The 21,934-nt window shown below is 34.4% G+C and overlaps 1 protein-coding gene across 1 annotated transcript; it reads right to left on the bottom strand.

Moving 5' to 3' along the window:
* Positions 1-242: 242 nt before the first annotated feature.
* Positions 243-18,792, bottom strand: LOC110693590 (mediator of RNA polymerase II transcription subunit 16-like). The gene is made up of 17 exons (XM_021870724.1): positions 18,029-18,792; positions 16,869-16,937; positions 14,560-14,648; positions 13,504-13,616; positions 13,176-13,277; positions 11,678-11,768; positions 10,170-10,763; positions 8,598-9,213; positions 8,187-8,266; positions 7,888-7,970; positions 6,263-6,499; positions 5,165-5,336; positions 4,174-4,682; positions 3,603-3,779; positions 2,334-2,708; positions 1,182-1,342; positions 243-849 (listed from the first exon to the last, which is right to left on the bottom strand). The coding sequence occupies exons 1-16, from the start codon at positions 18,292-18,294 to the stop codon at positions 1,196-1,198; spliced, it is 3,720 nt and encodes a 1,239-aa protein (XP_021726416.1). The 5' UTR covers positions 18,295-18,792; the 3' UTR covers positions 243-849; positions 1,182-1,195.
* Positions 18,793-21,934: the final 3,142 nt, after the last annotated feature.

Genomic DNA, 21,934 nt, shown 5'->3' with positions numbered 1-21,934 from the left:
GATCTGATGAGGTTGGATCGAGTCAATTTTTAAAGTTGATTCATACCATATTATTATGTCCACGCAAGTTGAAATCTGAATCGGATATTTTTCGGGTCGATTTTAGATTGAGTCGGGTGTGACTTGGCACCTCTAAAATTTAAAACATTGAATACTTTCTGTTGTTGCCAAGTTTTTATCATTATCCAAGTTTTGCAACTTTTAATTTCAAGTCGGTTGTCTACAGTTAACAAATGGGAGTATAAGTGAAACGACTGCATATATGATTTCAAACTCCAATTTGAAGAACATCACTTGGACGCAGCCAAAATTCTTGGACATCAACTAGAAAATTAGTAACGCACTGTACATATCAATAGAGACGTAAAAGTTATACAAAATTGCATTTTATATAAGCTCTGCCATTGCAAAGAGATCAAGCTTTTAATCCCATTCTTACTGCCGATTAGTAGCGCATCAACTGAAACCTCGATTTCACGTCTCCAAGGCATTGACAGGAACCCAACATATATTCAAAGAATGATAACAGCATCTTCCATCCGACACTATCATTTCTGGATTAAAGATCTTTGCTACTCTGTTCTCAACCAGGGTTGAGATCCTTGCAATCTTCTTCATCACCAAGGCTCGAAAGGGTTATTTGCATGCAGACAATGTAAACATCTTCCTCTCATCATCTACCAGTGTGAACACTACAATTACAATGCATATATATTCATAATGTCCTGCAATCCTTAATCAGAAGAATGAATTTCATATTTCTCGGCTAAATAAAGCTTTGTCATGACCTCTTTGACGGAGAGAAAACACTGATTTGGTCAGCAGACTGTAAATAAAAGAATGTACAACCTGGAACACAAACAAAATACACAAATTAGATTTCTTTTTTTTTTTCTTCTTTTTTTTGGAGCACAGTGCAAGAACTAATACAAATTATTAGATATCAGAATCTGCTGAGACAAGATCATGCATCTAATGGTGCATTAATCATGATAAAATAAACAAGATAACATGTCTGTAAAATATGATTCCCAATCATAATCGGATGGTGCAGAAGAAGCAAGAAACAAGGATGAAGAACTATTTATGCACCTGGAGTTCTAATGAATTCAGTTAATAAATAAATAAGAGTTCAGATGTAGTAATGAACCCTAAGATAAATGAGGTTAGCGATGGTTTACCTAACTAACAACGTTTATACCACTCGAACCCATGCTCCACCACACATTGGGCAACCATAAGCCCAACGACTTATCCAGTATGTCTCTCGTTCATTCTGATTGGATGAATTAGTTGAGCCTGATGAGGAAAGAGCCGAGGTTTGACGCAAACACCTTATACACTGCAAGGAATTAACAAATGTTGGAAGAAAGAGCATACTTGTACATAAGAGTAGGCATCTTGGAGAGATGCAGAATCATCGAATAAACGTATATATATACAATTATATTAAGACAGTGGGGTATTTTTTTTATTCAGGGCATGCTTGGATTAAGAAGATGTATTACTAGGGTAATTAAAAGAATATAGGGAAAGAGGAGATAGTGATGGAGTAATTGTAAGGAAAATTATATAGTGCCAGTGTGGTATGAGGTGAAAAAAGAGGAATTAATACTCTCATTTTGTGGTTAATAGTTACACTAGGGGGAGAGTGGTTAATTATTACCCTCATTATGAGGGTTCCATCTCTCTCTTTTCCTCATGGCACAACTATCTTATTTCATTTGTAAACAACTTGTCTCCTACAACACGACCTCTAATTATGGAATTTGTTTGCCATCACTTTTTGTGTTTTTAAAACAAAAAACCAAAAACAGGAAACAAGAAACAAGAAAAAGGTGTTTCCATTTTATTTTATTTTATTTTTTTGGTGGCGAGTTTTCAAAATTATCATAATTTTAATAAATTTGACTAATTTTTTATTCATTATATATATATGACATAGATCAACACATCAATACCAAACGAACCCTTATCAATAATCAATCAAAGCCTTAATCCCATAAAGTGGGTCGGCTACATGAACCAAACGAACCCTTATTTTTTTCAAATTTGACTCTTAATACCCCCTTAATATATTACCCCCGATCCAAGCATGCCCTCAATGTGAAAATGGTGTTTTAAAAATAAATAAATAAAAAGTTAAAAAAGGTATTTAAAAGGAGAGATTCCCCCCAATCAGGAAACGATCAAACTAATTTGAGATGGGTAAAAAAATAAGAAAAGTTTTTATGCTATTTTGGGATGGGAGGAATACTAGATTATGATTTAATAATTCACTTTGGGATTATACCCGGAAACATAATAAGGAACAAAAATGAAGAAGGCATTACCTTGAACCAAACACCCTCCAAACCAGTCTTCCAAACAGCAGTCACCACATCTCGTCGAGATCCCATAATACCAAGATAAGCTCCTAGACCAACTGAAGTATTAAAGCCAAAAGCAGCATCCCTTTCAGACAGCCTGCGTTTCCTTGGCCATAGGCTCTGCACTCCATAGGAAACATCACAACTCTCCATTGAGCTTGAATCAAGTGGATCAACAGAAGTGTTTAGCTTAGAGTCATCTACAGAACCCATTTCATCAAGATCGGACCATGGACCCCCAAACATATTCCGACGATGCCATTCTTCTGCAGGGGGGTGGAGTTCCAACTCACGTAGAAGTAAACCAGCAGCATCTGCACCTCTAGGCCTAGGCATATTCTGCAGAGTACCAAAATTGAGTACAACCAAGAACATGAAGTCATGATCTAGGATACAGAGTTACAGACTACAGAGCAGCAACATTATTAAATAGTACTCCTTGTCAAGCTGAAAGCCATTAAACACAAACTCTAATCATTTTATTCAGCTTTTAAATCCTCAGCAGTCAATATCTTCACTGTATTTTCATCCTTGTCATACAGATTACAGACTGTCAATTACTTAATCGGACGTTAACTTTGCCAGCTTATGAACAGATTTCCACTAGAAGCCTTACATGATAAGCACCCCCCTACCCCCCCGACCCACCCCCCCCCCCCAAAAAAAAAAAAAAAAAAAAAGTCCCCCACGCGTAAAATATAGGAATTTTTTTACAAGTTCAAAGTTACAAATCCTCCAACAAGTGTAATGGAAAACAAGTCAATAAGAACAGCCACAGAAAAGCGTAAACTTTTTGTAAAAAAAAAGGAAAAAAGAAAGCGGATAGAAGTTACCAATGCAATAAAAACAAGAATCCTGACATATTGTAGTCTGATATGCTTTCCATTTCTTTCCACCACAATCAACAGATCAAGAGAAATAGTCTCCACATAATATGCTCTTAATCCCTCCCCAAAGCTACCATTTATCAAAATTTTGGAGGACAACACCCCCTTTGACCCTTTTACGTCATACAAACAATTTAATTACAAGGGGATATCTCACCGAGAAATAATAAGTGTTTCCCAGGTTCTTTATTCAATTATATGTCACAGACAATGAAGAAAATTGGTTTATTTGCACTTGGGATTTGCAGTTTATTTTGATTTAGTCAACACTTCTTATTGCTCTATCAGTGTGTGCTGCAAGATACAAAACAGAATCACAATAATGTTAAGAGAAGACAATGACTACCTGCATATGTGGGCCAAGTGATGCTTCAACAACCTCTGGCAATACGGTATAGTTTCCATCAATATAATGAAGCCGAACCTGGATATTGGACATTCCAACTTGAGAAACAGGCAACGGGTGCGCAAGACCTGCTGTTCTCTTACAGAGATCCATTAGTATCAAAAACAGCACTTTGACCTGCAGCAAGAGCAGATTGAACTTGAAATTGAAACTTGAAAGCTAAACCAACAATCTCCAGATAAAAATATTTAAGTTTTGTATAAAAAAAACATACATCCCCTGTTTTTATATACTTGAAACCAAGCCTTGTGGCATGCACTTTGAGGTCGAGATTATATAATGTAAACAGACAAAATATAAAGAATAATTTTTACACATGATACCTAACCCTATCTAATCCTCTTGATAAAATAACTTTGATAAAATCGCTCGTTTACCTTCACTAATCATCTCCTAAAACTGCGTGCCTAAAAGGTGTGTTGCAAGTAAAAAACTGAGTGTATATATATATATATATATATATATATATATATATACACACACACACACTAGAAGTACAAGTAGCATTTACCTCCTCATATGTGTATCCTTGACCAGCATTACCAGTCCCCATTCTAACTCTGCTGGCAGGACCATCTTCGACTTTGACACCAGCAACTAACTGATTGCTACGAGCACCCTGAGCATCTTCTGACCTGCTTGATACTGGCATGGACTTTGTCTGGTTCTCTTCTACCTTGCTTGCAACATTCGGCTGGGTCTTTTGCATACTTGCATCAGCCAATCTCTGAGAACTTGGGATGCAGCGGGATAGATTTGTTCGTCGGAAAAAAAAGCAGAATAGCAAAAGTTGGCACAGTCTATGCAGGAAATGGCAATCGCCTATAAGCCTGACAGCAGGAGTACCAGGAAAAGTTCCAGTATTTATGCTGATTGGCATATATGAAGTTGGCCCGGTCAAGGGGTTAGGAGTTGAACTAGAAACTCCATCTGGTGTACCACTAATCTTAGCAATAGCACCTTGGACCCAAGCCTGCATTTGTGTGTTTCCTGATGAGCTTGTTGTACCGGTTTGAGCTCCTGAAAGCAGCAGCACAGCAAATATATTTACTGTCAAGGATAGTCAAGTAGATAAATAATAAATAAAAATAGGGGAGGAGCAGCACAGTAAGTCCACATATGCTTAGGGTTAAGAGTGCAAAACTGTAATCGTTAAGTCCCATCACCCTCCAAGCAATAAAAGTTAAAGTTCGGTCTACAGAAACCACAATTTGAAACGATGGAGGGAAAAAAAAAAAAAAAAAAAAAAAAGCTAATACATACTCAGTCTTCACATACTAATATCCATCTTTGATTCCAATATTTTAATGGAAACAAGAAATGCATGATTAATACAGTACCCGAGAGCAGTCAGGGCAACCATTTACAGTCAAAATTTGCCATGACCACAGGAGATACTATCAAGATCTCCTAGCAAAAAGCAACCTTAGACTTGATTTTTAAAATGAGACATATATTGGGCTAGAAGGGTAGCACATTGAAGAAGAATTCCAACCACTCACCCTGACTTGGAGCAGGAGATGAAGAACTCTGTGTAGGACTAGCCACCATATTCCGGTTCCCACCGGTTCCTGCTTGAACAGCATGATTCGCTAATGTGCGACAAAAGCTTGCATAACGACGTAGACGTGTGATAAAATGTGAAGCAAGATCTAGAACAGCATCAACATAGGCCTGTATTAATATGCTCACAATTAGGTTCATGGTAATTGAGAAATATACCAGAGCTTTTTTCAAATATTGATGGTTATAAGCTGAATGAAAGAAAGAAAGGGATCGATTGCATTGATTTATCAGGAATCATTTTTTTTTTCAACAGCCTAGAAGCCACACTCGGAAACTTCTCGTGTTTGTTAAAATTATATTAATTCTTCATCAATTAGAATAAATCTGAAGTGCAATCACAAATATTATTGGACCAGATTTGTTCAGAACATTGAATTTAACAGTACTTGACAAGAGCAAAACAAAAATGGGTTGCCCTGCCCCTCTTCAAATCACAAGTAAAAAAATAAACAAAGCTTTAGCTCCTTAAGCATACCAATATATAAATAAGAATGTCATTTTACCAAGTTCTAATCACAACCCTCCAAACCCTTGATCCTCAACTTTTGTGCTCTCTTGTTTTTTTTTTCAACTTCCCAAAATCTCTAATATTGTTTTCCTTTGGAAGTTTGATATTTCCCATGCATTAGAACATGTGCATTCTAGTACAAATTAAAAAAAGATTCACAAGCTCAAGATCATGTTTATGTCAGTTTTTCTGCTTCGGTAACACAACATTTAATCCGAATTTTTCAGAGGAGATCTGGTATCATTGAGCATTAATAATAAATCAAGTCCTTGAGATAAGATCTAATTATGGAACTATGAACATATTCTTCACGAGGCCTTGCTATTCACTTCCTTATAAAAGCTCAGGTACCAGAAACTCTAAACTTTTGAGAGGCAAAGTAATTTGGGAACCTTTAAAGTTTGGAAATACCATTTTACTTCACCACATTATCAAATTATCATGAATTTAGCAACTAGGGTTTGCTAATCTTGGAGGTAAACAAAATTTTTAGATTAAATAATAATGGTTAGCACAAGATTAAGACCTGAACACTTAAATGCAGCGCTGGATCAACAGCCATGGATTCAGAGTCAATTGAATTCAACATCTCGCCAGAAGCCTGCCAAGGCTCAGAAACTAAAGCTGACGAATTTATCAACGCTGATTCAATTCCCTTCCCAAGCATATCTAACAACAATCTTGCTTGCATATCTAGAACCATAGCTCTGACTTCTTGAGCATTTGTGCCTTCCAGCAACCTGCATTTTATCCTGTCAAGACTCTGCAATACAATAGTACAGATTAAATTTGCCATCCCACAAGAGATTATTAGAAATATTAGAAGAGTCCAAAATAGCCTGGCTGATATGACCAGCATGATTAACCAGCTAATTGACCTGATAAACCAACCCAAACCCCCCATTTGACAGCTATATATATATATGACTAGGTTAAACCCATGCATTGAACAATTTGAATAATTTTTTTTATTTTTTTTTATTTATTTATTTTTATTTTTATTTTTAAAAAAAGTCATTACTCTTTATTTGGAAAATATGTAGCCATAATATCATTCATTTTTTACAAGAATTTTTTATTTAGTCTTAGACTTAAGAGGAAAAAAACTAATAAGGATAATGTCATACAGAGTAAATTGTTTATGATGTCAGCATTGACTTCATTATTTACCCCGTAACAAATAGCATGCCATTGTTCTGCACCTATAAAATAGGAGAGCTGATTGAAATATTAAAGTTGATCAACAAAAACAAATAAAAAAAAGGAACTGACATCATAGATAAAATTGGAGGGAAATTTTTTAATAAGAGCATGTCACGTGTCTAGTTTAGGGGTGAATGATGTCGTTGGCTTGTTTTAGTAATAGTTAATTGATTAATTTACTCTAAATCCTTCTCTTTACAATCCCCAACCAAAAGACCACGTGAACAAAACCTGGATACATTTGGCATAAGGGAGGAGGGGCATAAGGGGGGAGGGGCGGCAGTGGTATAGTGGAGTGAAATGCTGGTGGAGGGGAGTAGTAGTGGTGGTGGTTGTTGTAGATGGAACCGTGGAAGGGTGGTAATAGTATTTTATGTTTTCCCTTTCTTTTTTTACAAAATAAACAATTTAAGACAAATGAGGCTTTTGCTTTCCTTTCTCCCTCTTTCCCTTTCTTTATGTCATTCCCTTTCCCCTTTGCGAACCAAACGGCCCCTAAACAAAAAGAGAAATGACAGCACTACAAAGAGCAACGGACCCGTACATAGAGCAATAGCAGCAATCACCAAATAGCCACACATAACAGAAGAGCTAGAATGCTGAACATTATATAACTACCAAAATCAATTGATTAAATATGACCATGTACAACATTGAATCCCTTTCTACCTATCAATAAACATGCACCCCCTACCAAATGACTAGATGAATTATACCTAGCTACAACAAAAATTCGTGAAAAAGGGACCCATTCAGAATTGACAATAGTATGCACTGGACTCGTACATCTTGCAACAGCTGCAATCGTCAATATAGCATACACAGAACAGACAAGCTAGACTATTCCAACGCTCCCAAACTATGAACAGTACAGGACAAGAAATTATCAACAGAATATGGAAGGTATTATGGTTTAAAAAAAAAAAAAAAAAAAAAGGAATAACATACAGGTCCATATTGCAGTCTGTGCTGAGTAGAGGGCAAGGAATGGAAGTCAGCATCCAAAACAGCAATAACACTGTTCAAGGAAACTGAAAAATGGAAAGCAAGCAAAATAACTTCAGATAAAACATAAACAGAACCATTAGAAGAACATGCAATCAAAGAATTTGAATATAATATCAGACAAGCTAACGTTCTACTTCTTCCTTTCCCCTTCTATGATCTAAATGATAAATTATAGAAAATAGTTTTAGGTATTTTTTTTTTTGTTTCCGGGTATTTTCAGGAAAAGCAAACTCCCATACCAATTCCATCTTCAGCAGCACTTTGTGTACACCCAACAGCATCCCACCAATCTACTCCGACCAAAAGACTCCACCAAAACCTGCTGATGAACACAAATATCAGAAAACACTATAGTAACCAGAATGAGAAACTTCAAAAGACAGACCTGCGAGATTGAAAATTCAAATTGTAGTGCTTCATAAACATACACCCTTTGCCCTAATTTTAGTATCTTAAGGATGCTTTCTAGCATCAACTTTTTTTAGCAATTTAGAAAAAAGGGGGTACTTCCAGAACCTACAGGCTCTTTTGGCATTTGTCTTTAGATCAAGACAAGGTGTTTTGGGATAATCATAAAGAGAAAGAGGGTGGTGAGCAGGAAAGACTGATTCCAAAAAAAAAAAAAAATTACATACATAGTTACAGTTTACCTTTCTGCAATAGCACGTTCCCAGGTAGGAGAACTGGATTTTGCTTGATTACTGGGAACAGAAGGTGGAAGAACACGGATTATCTTCAGCATAGTGCAATCTTTACTAGTGTCATGCCATACAGAAGCTGAGCAGCAGCTTGTTGAAGAAAAAGCAGGAGCAGCTATGGCTGAGCCAACATTAATCTGATATGTATCAACAGGTGTGAAGTTTGGCCCTGAAAAAATATGGATTCCACCACGTAAAAAAGCAATAGCAACTTCACCGCCATGAGCAGCGTATACAATGCGAGCAAGTGTCCTAACGTCACTGGGCATATTAAAGTGATCAAATGTGACTTTTTTTTTCTTATCACCAGCTGACTCAGGTTTGAGTTGAACATCAGAAGTTGGTCCTGCTGATGCTACTTGCTGACACTTAAAATCATCAGTTGGTGGGATGCTTTTGTTGACCTTGGTATCCCAAACAGTTTGCATGGGTGGCTGCCCTCCGAAATTGGAAGGACTCCCAAATATCTGGTGAAGGACAACAGGTTTAAGACATGATTCCCAACGCTGCACTCTCCATCCTGTGATTGAGGGACCCTCATCTGGGTCATATGGAGACATGTACTGCCCTGCAAAACAAGAATAAAACACATTATTCTCAGATTACATGAGAAGCAAAGATGTAAAGCAATGCAACAAATGCATTATCAAATTAATCAACACGTTTAACTAGTACATCTCAAGACACCTAAAATTCCAAGTACCTTTAGCAAGCAGTATGAAAAAAAAAAGTGGATACAAAAACATAAATCGGCCTAGGTTTATAAATTGCTTGTTATTCTTTCCAATAGTATACCTTACTTAAAAGAAGCAATGCAATATCTAGCACTTGAAAAGAACCTGGTCGTAAATCTCTCTCCCTCATTCATGCCTCACTCTCCCACGCTCTTGCATTTCTCTCAGACGACTGACAACCAACCAATGACCAGATCCTACTAGAACCACAGGGAGGGGTGTTTGCCTTTAATATCCCATACCGATTTCATGCAAGCTGGGAGTTCAACTTTCGACCTAGGTTTTATTAATTACAAAGTAATTCCTGGTCGAAGGTTGACATTAAAATTCAAATGCTACAGCTCTCTCCATAGAGACCCAAGATCAACAGAGACTCATAAGTAATGCTAAATCAAGAGAGAATCAAGTAAAACATTCAAAGAGGGAATAGGTATATGGTAATGTTGATCAACACTGCACAGCTTCATTTATGACTAAACAACAATTCCTGGGACAAGATCAATATTAGGGACAATAGGAAGCATGTCTGCAATTACAAGAAGCATGATTATATACATCTAAGACCTACCCCACTCTGTAGGCAAAACCACATTTAGGGCGTTAGGCTAATGGCTTATGATATAAACAATATACTAACTACAAAGTCTAATGTTTCTTCAAATTAGGAGAGCATAAATCTAATGATGATCAATTCGCATTTTCTAGGAAAAACAAACATAGATCAAGAATATCCAACAGCACAAGACATGGAAGCATTCTCAAATGTAACAAAATGTTTGAAGTAAAATACCCTCAACTATCACCACTGTAATAACTGAACCACCGCGAGTTGGATCAAATGAAACAGCCGTGACACCAGAACCCCATGTAGTGGTTGCAGCTGATTGTGATGCAGCCTCTGGACTCACATATGCCGAGAAATTAGAGACTGGTGAACAATACAATGATACATTTTCAGTAAAATCTTTATCTGAGTGTTTTTTCCCTTGTTTTGCCTCTGATATGAAGTATTCTTGCCAGTCAAACAAATAAGCTGCAAGGGGGGCAAACCCTGACCAACTAGGGGGATTGACTGAAGGAGGGACTACATTGCTTATTGTAGTCTTTGGAGTTGCTTCAAATCCATTTCCAGGTCCTGGAGTGACCTCCCAGACAACTACTGTTGATGGATTTACTATAGGGACACCTGCAACATGCATGGCTCCTGAGTCTGTCACAATTGCATCAGCTGCCATGATCCCGCTGGGTCCCGCCCCCAAGAGCCCTTTGCTGGTGCAAAACCACTTCGCTGATGCACCGTCTCGAGGTGGCCAATGAGACCAGTGAAGTTGGACGGATCCAGAAGAAAATACAGAACATACACAAAGAATATTCGGCCACCTAGCTGAGAAGACAAGCAAAATAGAGAAAAAGCATATCAATAATTTAAAACAATGTGTTAACTAAATAAAAGTGCAGAAGAGCAGTGAAAATACACACAACCAAATTCTTCAGCTTGGCAAAAAGCTAGATGCTACCCTAAACAAGATTGAGACAATAAAAGTAAGGTCATGGATAAAACTCAAGTAATGGAACTTATTTAATCCACCTAAGTAATGTTATTCAGAGCTGCGACACATTTTCTAGAACAGATGTCTCAAGGAACCGAATTTCTTCAAGCACTACAACAACAGGAGACTTGACTCGAAACTAAAAGTTATCAAGCTCTGTATAAGGCCCGAGAGAAGGGAAAAAATCTTCCTAGATGCAGCCTTGAATATGCAGTTTTCCAGCCATTGAAAGACATTCGAATAAATAAAAGCCGTCATAAAAATATACAGATTTACTTACTGTAGTATCTAATTATAGCTAATAAAGTCTGACTTGTCATTGAATATCACGAATAGTTTTAGAGAGAACATGATTTTACTCGCATTGCTGAAAGGTAAACCAAAAGCAGAGTAGGACACATACTAGTATAATACAATCACATGCAGACTTTGTTGATCAGAGATGGGATGATATAAACAACTAAAAAAAATTAGAGTGCAATCGTGCAAGTTAAATGGAATGGAAGTATCCAAAGACAAAACAACTTTCTATGCCAAAATAATAGGCAATATCATGATCATCGCCTAGTTTTGTACCTTTCAATAACATAACTATCTATAGAAGAAAAGTACAATGACTTTATAGCATACCACTCACAGAACAATATATCCTCAACTACGAATATAGTTACTTACAACCAACAAGAGTTTCCACAAAAAATTAACAGAAATGTCAGGCAAAAATTGTAATGGGCAATACTCAGCCAACCTGAAGTTTGAGGAAGTTGAGGAAGGAACTTTTCCTCAAAAGTTGACTTCAAGCTTGTAGAATTATTGGATTTTGCAGAAAGCCACCTATACTGATCAAGGATAAGTAAAAAGTCACACAGGGACCAAAATATAAGATACAGAAGTATCTGAACTTAAACAGTTGACTACACATGTGACCAAATTATAGGTTAAAGAAGTATCTGAACTTCAAAAAGTTGACTACACATTATGACCAAAAATCCATTGTCCAGAAAGTAAGGAAAGTATTTATACCCGACAACAACAGAAAAACAGAACAGATTTTCAAAAAAATTATTTTTAAGGGGTGTAAGAAGAAGAATTGATCGCCAAGATTACGTTTGCACAAACACTGGACTGATACCAGAAATGACAAAAGGAGAAATTCCCACTCTGACAGTTGAGGCTTGAGGGTTGACATAATGACATACATCTCAAAGTATATAACAGCGAGCTAAACTATATTAGGAGTCTATTGCTAATTGCTATAGAAGCATAAGATAATTAGACAAGTAGGATAAAAACAAAGATACCAACAGCTTAGATACAATAAAAAAACAACAAACCAAGACTCCAAGAAAGAGAGTATTTTTAAAACCTACACATCACTTATAAAATACCGACAATCTGCCAGGAGAAAAACTGTTCAATATCATACTTGTGCTCAAATGCATAAAAGTATCTAGAAACTAGACTTGCATCAATGCAAGTGGTAAGGATGTTATGAAAATTAAGAGCTGAAGTGATATAGCAAGCATGTTACAAGCTGACAACCAACAGAAGAACATTTATACAAACTAAAGACCTATGCTAACTGATGGATTTGGGTGCAGTTATCAGGTACAGGAGCTTGTCCGAGACAACATGGGTACATTAGGACATCTTATGAAATATTTACACCAGTTCAACATTTACAGCTTTTTACAGAATCCTCCTTTTTCAATCTTCATTTCTTAATTACCGGCCCCGCAGCTAAAGTCATCTCTTTTTTTCCTACTTTTTCTATTAACTCGTCGAATAGGCAGTCCAGCAGTAGTTAGAAAGCAACGAGTTTATAAAGCCAAATTTGGAAAATGATTTAAGATATCAAATACTCAAATCTAGCAATTATGCAAAAACCACGTGTGTATTAAAAAATTCTAACGATGTATATGGCCAATGGACTTTCTGGCAATTGCTGATGGAAAGAAAAGGTGATTGATATCATTCCAATCTCCGGAAAAGGAAATGGCAATTTGCATAGAAATCATCAATGGGGTGTCACTATCCAGCAACTGTTAAAACCCTTCAAGGCCAAGAACTCTAGTTTAAGAACCAACATTTCCCATTTATTGGGTACAGTAATTGCTCTTTTTTTTCCAGTAATTGAAACTCTCTGGTTTCACTCTATAAAAGGATTACATGTAGTGCATCAGGAACATCACAAAGCAGAAGTATTAATTATACAATGACTATTAAACACATAAGAAGATAATTACCGGAGAAACACCAGAGAGCCATTTTGTTACAACTGCAATATCTTGCCTCCATTCATGTTCACGCTGCCAGGAACTAGCATCTCGCACGAGGTTAGCTGGCCCCTGATTAGAATTTTATTAGGGTCTCTTAAAGCACTTGAAAAGTTGAAAGACCAAAAAGAAAGCATAATAACGGAATTCAATAGAATCACCATATATATATAACAAATACACATTTTTTTATAAGAAGAGGACTTAAGCCAACATAAGAAGTTTGAGAAAGTAAATAAGCAGACAATGAAAAAAAAAACAAACAAATTACTCCCAAGGATTCAATGGGTAATCTAACCTGTGTTGGCTGAGACCAAATTGTTACTCTTCCGTAGAAGTTTGCGATTAATAATGCCCGCGGACAAGAAGGCGGAGACCACTCAATAAACTGAACTGAATCACGGGGGCAATCTGCATATGATGTCCAAAACAGGTCATACCAAACCATTGCAATTTAACATGACTTCAAAGAAAAAGTTATACCATCCAATGATTAGGACCATGTTTGAAATGATTCAGTTTCATTGAAAAAATGTGTTTAAAAAAGGTGAAAGAGAGTGGGGGAATGAAAGATTCATTTGGCACGTTTTTTGTGGTTTGCTTATATTTTCCACCAAGGTAAGGCTAAAATTTCTTTCTCAGTTGTCAAGGGGTCAGGATGAGAAAAGACATTTTATTACTTTGCAGAACTTCTCAGAATTAGGGGGTTAATCAATAGAAGCTCTGCAGATTTTATGAGATGATACTCTACAAGTCTCTGGGCATTGGGATGAAACTAGGCCAAATGTCAAGGGGTCAGGATAAAAAAAGACATCTATTAATCTTCTTCAAATCATTGGGCACTGAGATGAAACTAGGCCACTTTAAGGATAATGAAACCCTTATGCTCTCAAAATAATACATAACTTGTTTGTCTGTGTTTATAGATTCTCAAAATCAATTGAAATATTCTTGTAATTAGTAAATATCGAAGATGTTGTTCAGGCTATAAACATTGTCAATTAGACCACTTGAATCAAGTCACTACTCACTAAAGAGTACTTTCATCTAGAGTCTAAACATTATCAATTAGACCTAAAACGAACTAGAAAATAGCATGACTTAACCTTTGTTAAGTGTTAGGGAGCAAATGAAAAGTTCTGCATAACTTATAGGGAAAAATGAAAATCTCAAAGTAGCAATACTAAAACAGGAAGAATGTCAAGGAATCAGAATGACATTTAATACATGAGCAAACTACATCTTGGATCTAATCTATTCACATCCACCAGAAACTAATTTAAACAAAAGCAAAATCAAAAGAAGAAACCTAAAATCAATCATAGTAATTTAATCAGCAGCTCAGTAATAATACCTGCTATGACATTAAATACAGCACTCTCGGTGGGTCGCTCTGGAATAACTATGTGTATAGGGATCCAAAAAGGCGGATTGGCACTGGAGCTACAACGTTAAAGTAGATCAGAAGCATCAGAGCAACATTTCTAATTAGATTTAAATTAATGAAAAATGCTCAAACTACTACTCAAAACAGATTCTCAGCTGTCAAGGCAAATTCTCACACCACTTAATTAAAAAAAAAATTAAAAAATAACAGTGAAGTATTTAAGAAATTGTCCAATATTCACAATCCACCGATAAGTGATAAATCTGGTTTGGCAAGTTCATGTATGTAAACTAGGAGGCCCAAGGAAAGTCAATAATGCCAAAATAAAAGCAGCTATCTTATATTCTTTATGTTAACCACAGACCTTCACTAATCAAACAACAATCTTACATCTGGTCCAGATTCAGAGACCCAACATCTGCACAACATACAGCAGATCACTCCATGAATTCAGGTGGATCCATCTTTCCCCTTCAATACATCCCCTTCCTACCTCGTACCCACCCACCCCCCTCCTCATTTTCTTTTCTACTCCCTCTGCCCCATATTGTTTTTCCCATTTGCCAATTTCCACGGGAATTAAGAATTGGGAGGAGTAAGTACAGAAGTACATTAAAAAGAGAGAAGTACAAAAAATGTGAGTAAGGCACAAATATTAAGTACATGAAAAAGAAAAAAAAGTACATGCACATGAATGGAGGCACAAATATGTAGAGTGGGTAAAAACCAAAAAAAAATGAAGGCAATTTGGTCTTTTCAATGTGTCCAAAAATGGGAAAAGGGAAATGGGAAGATTATTTTGGGAAGTCCAAAATGAATAATGGGAAAAACAAAATGGGACGGAGCGAGTATATTTCTTTTAAAGTCACAAATTTTATTGAAGATAAGTTAATCCAATAACACCCAAAATACTCTTCTTTCTTTTTCTCTCTGCTATGGCATTTAAAGTTTAAACTGCCAGAAAAAAAGAACCCAGGTTAAATAACTGCATGTAGCACAAACAAAAAAATAACTTGATGTGGCTTAGATTTTCCAGCATAATGCAACAGGATGCACTACAGCATCATTCTCTTCTTTACTTTGCAGATTTGATTCTAATTGACTTCTGGTAGAGTAAAAAAATTGACCAAGTCCCTGAAACAATTTACTGTGGGACAAGCACAGACATGTCCCTGCAAATTTTCATTACATGAAAATCCATGATCCAGGCAGTAACCTTAATAAAATAGATGATATTAACACAGGGTATGAAAGAGTGCATAGCTGATGCACCAACACTTTTAATAAATAAAAAGTCATATCCAATGACTGAAAAATTAATTACAGGCCTTCTTGTGTAAGAAGACAATTTACATAGATAGCACTTTCAAAGACAGTGGGAAAAAAATATGTGAAAGAAAATTGGTAGCATCTATATAAAAAGGTAATATTCCAGGAGAGAAAAAAGAAGGCAAAATGAAGATCAAAAGGGTCAAGTCAGAATTGATTTAGGAAATCAACTCTTCCTCGTTCAAAGGCAAAGTGCAAAATGAAGGTGCAAAAGAAATTTTGTAGCACTTATACTAAGAATAATCCAAGAGGAAAAAGATGACATGAAGACTGAGTAGTGACTAACAGGGTCAAAGAATGTCATACCCAAAAAATTAAAAATTATCATGCCCTTCTTGGTTTGTTGAACTTGCAATGTCCGATTTATGTTATTAATTTTAGCCCTTTGGGGGTTGTTTCAAAAAGAGGGGAAAAAAAAAAAAAAAAAAAAAAAAAAAAAAACTCCTTCCTCCTTTAAAAATAAATTCTACCTCCGTTACATATTATTTGCAACGATTAGACATTTTCCCTCTCTACTTTATGTCAAATCGTTGCAAATAATATGTAACGGAGGTAGTATATAAACACTGGGTTATTCCACAACAAGGGGTAAGGATACCTTTATTTCATCATCAATAATAAAACCAGTAAGTATTTAAACTTCAATTCTTACATCTATTCAGTTTGCTGGAATCTTATTTAATAAAAGGTGAAAATATGTCATTTCAGTGTGCTGTGAATCTTATTGACAATCATCAACATGATAATTAACTAGATAAATGTTTTTTTCCATCTCATCATCTTCATTTTCAAATATGAGGAAATAGTTGACCATCTCAACATAAAGTGACTGGTAGAGAACACTCCACTAATTTGACTGTCAGAAAAACAGCTTATACAGCTTATGGTGATAAACTATAAAAAAAGAGCCAAAATAAAGAATATAACAATAAGCTAAGTTAGCTAACCTTGGAATTCTAGCACAAGTTTCTGAAGCACATGCTACTGCATTCAGCTTCCCACACCAGGCAACAGCGCTTTAAGAACAGAAAACAACATAGTCTGGGTAAGTATTGAAAGAGATAAGGCTATAAAGCAAAGGCCTAATTTGCCAAACAAACAACAAATCAAAACCAGACTTGTTGATTATAAATTTTAATGGGATAAAAATAATGAAAAATTACAGGGCATAGAGCCATTTGACAATGTCAGCTAGATATTAAGTCCATATCATTATTACTACTCTTGAAGTTCATTATTATTACCAACCTTCCTCAACAGCCTAGAACACCAACAAAAGAGAATATTACAACGAAAAAAGTTGCCAAATATATCTAGCACAAAAATTAAAAAGCCTTAAATCTTTAACAAGATGATTAATTATAATTACATGAAGTTCCACGCTTATAACTGAAATAGGATCAGGACCGTTTTCAGTAATCAGCAAACTGCATGTTGTTTAATACGATAATCCATCTAGATTACATGTGTTTACCCTATATACGAAGTATAAATCAAAATTTAGACCCAATCCCATTCATGGCAACCGGCAATTTGGTTCCATAAGCTACTCAATTGATATTTTCTAGTGCCCACCCACACACCAAACATATTTCCAACCAAGAAATTGTAAACAAACTGTTACCTAACATGAGAAGCTGCCTCGGTGAACAGACTGTTAACTAACTCTTCATCAAAGCCACCCTATAATATTCTTTAACTTCCTAACTATCTCACTAATACAAGTATTATACATCATCTTCCTCGAACAAACAACCAGACACATCTACTTTTGCATTTTTATCAATTTTCCCAAAATAAACTCTCTTAAAAACTAGATTGTAGAGTATACTTTAAAAATATACTATATCAATAAAAACCCATTTCATACTTCAACAAGTAAATGCTAAAATTAATACAAATGAGGCAAATCAAATAAAGGGCAACACCTAAAATCATCAATCATTAAGAAATCACACCCCAAATAAATTAACTCAAAAACAAAATTATAGAGCATAAACCCCAAATAAAATAAACCCATTTCAAATTTAAGAAGTAGATTCCAAAAATGAGGTCAATGAAATTAAAAGTTGATGCAACTGAAGTAGAGTAAAAAGGAGGGAAATACCTAAAATTGCGACAAAGATCAGGAACACTCATTTTATGAAGCAAATTGGAGCGAGGTTGGTTCAATTTGATAGAAAAAACAGTAGCAGGATGACTATTAACAGAATCATCATCCATGGGATCATCAGATTTCTCCATGAAAGCTTCTTCTTCAGCTTCAAATTTCTCAGAATCAACGGCAACAACTTCAGAAGCAGGTTGAGGAGGTGGGGTAGAAGAATCAGGTTCAGGGTTAGTGTGATTATTAATAGAAGAAGAAGAAGTCATCTCTTGGAACACTAAAAGATGCCCTAAATTTATATGGAAAAGAGAAAAGGGGAGAGAGAGAGAAAAGTGGGGGAAAAAGGGGGGAAGAATTGTGGGTAGTGGTGGAAGAAAGTCGCGATTGAGGGCGACAGCAATGACTGTAGGAGGAGAGAGAAAGAGTGAGTGGGGTGAATGTGATTTTCAGATTTTGGATTGAATTCAATTGATTTGGGGAAAATTGGATTTTTTTGCTGAGATGAGATCAGCTGAAATTAGGGTTCTTGAAGAAGGAGACAAAGAAGGGGAAAATGATATTCCAGGTGTTTTTATTGTTTTTTGGAGTATTCATTTTTTTTCTAAAAGGACAATGAATTGGAGATTGTTTGCTGTTTTGCAGTCAATCAGAAATGGATCAATTTTAATTGTTGTTGAAGTTTTTTTAAGTGCGAGTAGAGGAGTAATTATAAGTTTATTGTATTAATTTTTACTTCTAACATTCACTCGAGATTGATTCGATACATTTATGATAAATGAGTTGGAGTCTTTGTCAACGTTGGACGAATTAATGGAAGAACGTCATTTGTTCATAGTTTGGAGACGTCCGAATAGAGGGCGTATTCGGTAGTAGCTTTTAGGGGGCGTAGTGTATAGATTTGGTATCGGGAATGGGGTTAAGGTGTTATCGGATTGGAACTTGATATTTATTGTCATGTGTTTGATTCAATTCTGGAATGGAATCTCTCACTATTGTCTATTCCTTCCTTTTATTTGATACCTAAGGGAATGGAATGGACTAAATTCACCTCTTCCCCCAAAGTTTCTAAACCCCAATGGGTTTGAGGTATGGGTTAATAATCCATACTTGTGACAACCAAATATATAGTATGGGTTTTAATCATTCTAGACTCATACTTATATTCCGCGAACCAAAACATCTTAGTGGTTTGACTTATTCAGACCATTACTTAGTAAAAAATATGAGTATTTGGTAATGTAATGATGGGAGTAAAGTTTTAATTTGTGGTTGGAGTAACCTTTGTGAAAAGTTAATACTATTAGCTTTTGTGAAAAAACTAGGTAGTTGTTGGAATTTTTCTTCTCTCTCTCTCTCTCTCTCTCTCTCTCTCTCTCTCTATATATATATATATATATATATATAGGGGAGGGATCCGGTAAGAACCTCTCCTTATATAAGAACTCAATCTTATATAAGAACCCCTCTTTATGTTCTAAACTTTTTTCGGCTTATGTTCTAAAGTTTTCCTATGTTCTAATTTTTTTTCTGCTTATGTTCTAATTATTTCATATATTCTAAATTATTTTTTCAGCTTACATTCTAAATTTTTTCATATGTTCTAAATTATTTTTTCAACTTATGTTTTAAATTTTTTCCTATATTCTAAATTATTTTTTCAGATTATGTTCTTAATTTTTTCCTATGTTCTAAATTATTTTTCATATGTTCTAAATTTAGCCTATGTTTTAAATTTTTTTTCCTATATTCTATATTATTTTTTCGGCTTATGTTTTAAATTTTTTCCTATGTTCTAAATTATTTTTTCAACTTATGTTTTAAATTTTTTTCCTATATTCTAAATTATTTTTTTCAGTTTATGTTCTAAATTATTTTTCATATGTTTTAAATGTTTGTTTGTTTATGTTCTAAATTTTTTTTTTCTATGTTCTAAATAATTTTTTTCAGCATATGTTCTAAATTTTTTCTTATGTTCTAAATTTTTTTTTCAGCTTATGTTCTAAATTTTTTCCTATGTTCTAAATTATTTTTTAGCTTATGTTCTAAATTTTTTCCTATATTCTAAATTATTTTTCATATATTCTAAATGTTTGTTTGTTTAGGTTCTAAATTTTTCATATGTTCTAAATTTTTTTTCCTATATTATACATTTTTTTTCCTTATGTTCTAAATTTTTTTTTCAGCTTATGTTTTAAATTTTTTTCTATGTTCTAAATTTTTTTTTCAGCTTACGTTCTAAATTTTTTCTTATGTTTTAAAAGTTGGTTTGCTTATGTTCTAAATTTTCCTATAATCTAAATTTTTTTCCTAAATTCTAAAGTTTTTCTTATGTTCTAAATTTTTTCCTATATTTTAAATTATTTTTTCAGCTTATGTTTTAAATTTTTTTTCTATGTTCGAAATTATTTTTTCAATTTATGTTCTAAATTTTTTCCTATGTTCTAAATTATTTTTCATATGTTTGTTTGTTTATGTTCTAAATTTTTCCTATGTAGTAATTTTTTTTCCTATATTCTATATTATTTTTTCAGCTTATGTTCTAAATTTTTTCCTATGTTTTAAATTATTTTTTCAGCTTATGTTCTAAATTTTTTCCTATGTTCTAGATATTTGTTTTCTTATGCTTTAAATTCTTCTTCTTGTTTTTTTTTTGGTTGTTGTAAATAGGTGCGTAGTCCTGGAGTTGATATAAATATCCTATGTGTTGCCCCTAGACATGCTACGCGAGAGGTAAGATATAACTTTTGTCTGCTTCTATACTTTTTCCATTATTTTTTGCTACTTTAGTGCCCCTTAACTTGTTATATTTTACTGGATATAGGAAGATTTCTTCGAAGAACTCCATTAGATGCTTTCTGAGATGCCTGAGGTTACAAAGTTGCACCCTGTGCCTGATGCTTTTATCCCGGTGATGAGATTTAAGTTCAATGGGGTGTCCATAGATCTTCTTTATGCAAAATTGTCGCATTTGAGTTTCTACATTGTATGTGATTGTTTTCCTCGGCTTCTATGGGAGGGTGTTGATTTATATTAAAAACCTATTAGCTCAAGTGGTAGAGCACTATGCAAATGCATAGTTGATATAGGTTCGAATCCTACATAGGCAATATTTATAAATAACTATAAGAAAAACTTTAGAAAATAGGTAGTAAAAGTTTAGAACATAAAAAAAAAAAAAAACTTAGAACATAAGTAGACTGAATTTAGAACATAGGCAAAAGAATTTTGAACATAGGAAAGAATATTTTAAACATAGGAAATAAAAACCGTTAGAACATAGGTAGAAAAAATTTAGAATATAGGAAAAAATTAGAACATAGGTTGAAAAAATTTAGAACACAGGAAAAAAAAACTTTAGAACATAAGTAGACTAAATTTAGAACATAGAAAAAAATTTTTTTGAACATAGATAAAAGAATATTTAGAATATAGGTAAAAGAATATTTAGAACGTAAACAAAAAAGAAAAAAAAAAAAAGAAACTTTAGAACATAGGTAGTAAAAATTTAGAACTTAGGAAAAAAAAACTTTAGAACATAAGTAGACTGAATTTAGATCATAGGCAAAAGAATTTAGAACATAGGTAAAAGAATATTTAGAACATAAGAAGAAGAAAAAAAACTTTAGAACATAGGTTGGAAAAATTTAAAAAAAAAAAAAAAAAAAAAAACTTTAGTATATAAGTAGACTAAATTTGGAACATAGAAAAAAAAAATTAGAAAATAGGTAGACTAGATTTAGAACATAAGAGTAGGCAAAAAAATTTAAAACATAAAAAAAGAATTACAGAAATGCCATTACTAAAGGATGGTTTTAGATGGTTGGATCAAAACTAATAAATGGTTGAGATTGGTTCTTATATAAGATTGAGTTCTTATATAGAGGAGGGTTCTTACATGAGCCTTCC

Source organism: Chenopodium quinoa, unplaced genomic scaffold (assembly GCF_001683475.1).
Source record: "Chenopodium quinoa cultivar QQ74 unplaced genomic scaffold, ASM168347v1, whole genome shotgun sequence".
Taxonomy (NCBI): Eukaryota; Viridiplantae; Streptophyta; class Magnoliopsida; order Caryophyllales; family Amaranthaceae; genus Chenopodium; species Chenopodium quinoa.
The sequence above is the reverse complement of the archived record's forward strand: the minus strand, read 5'-3'. Positions and strand labels throughout refer to the sequence as shown.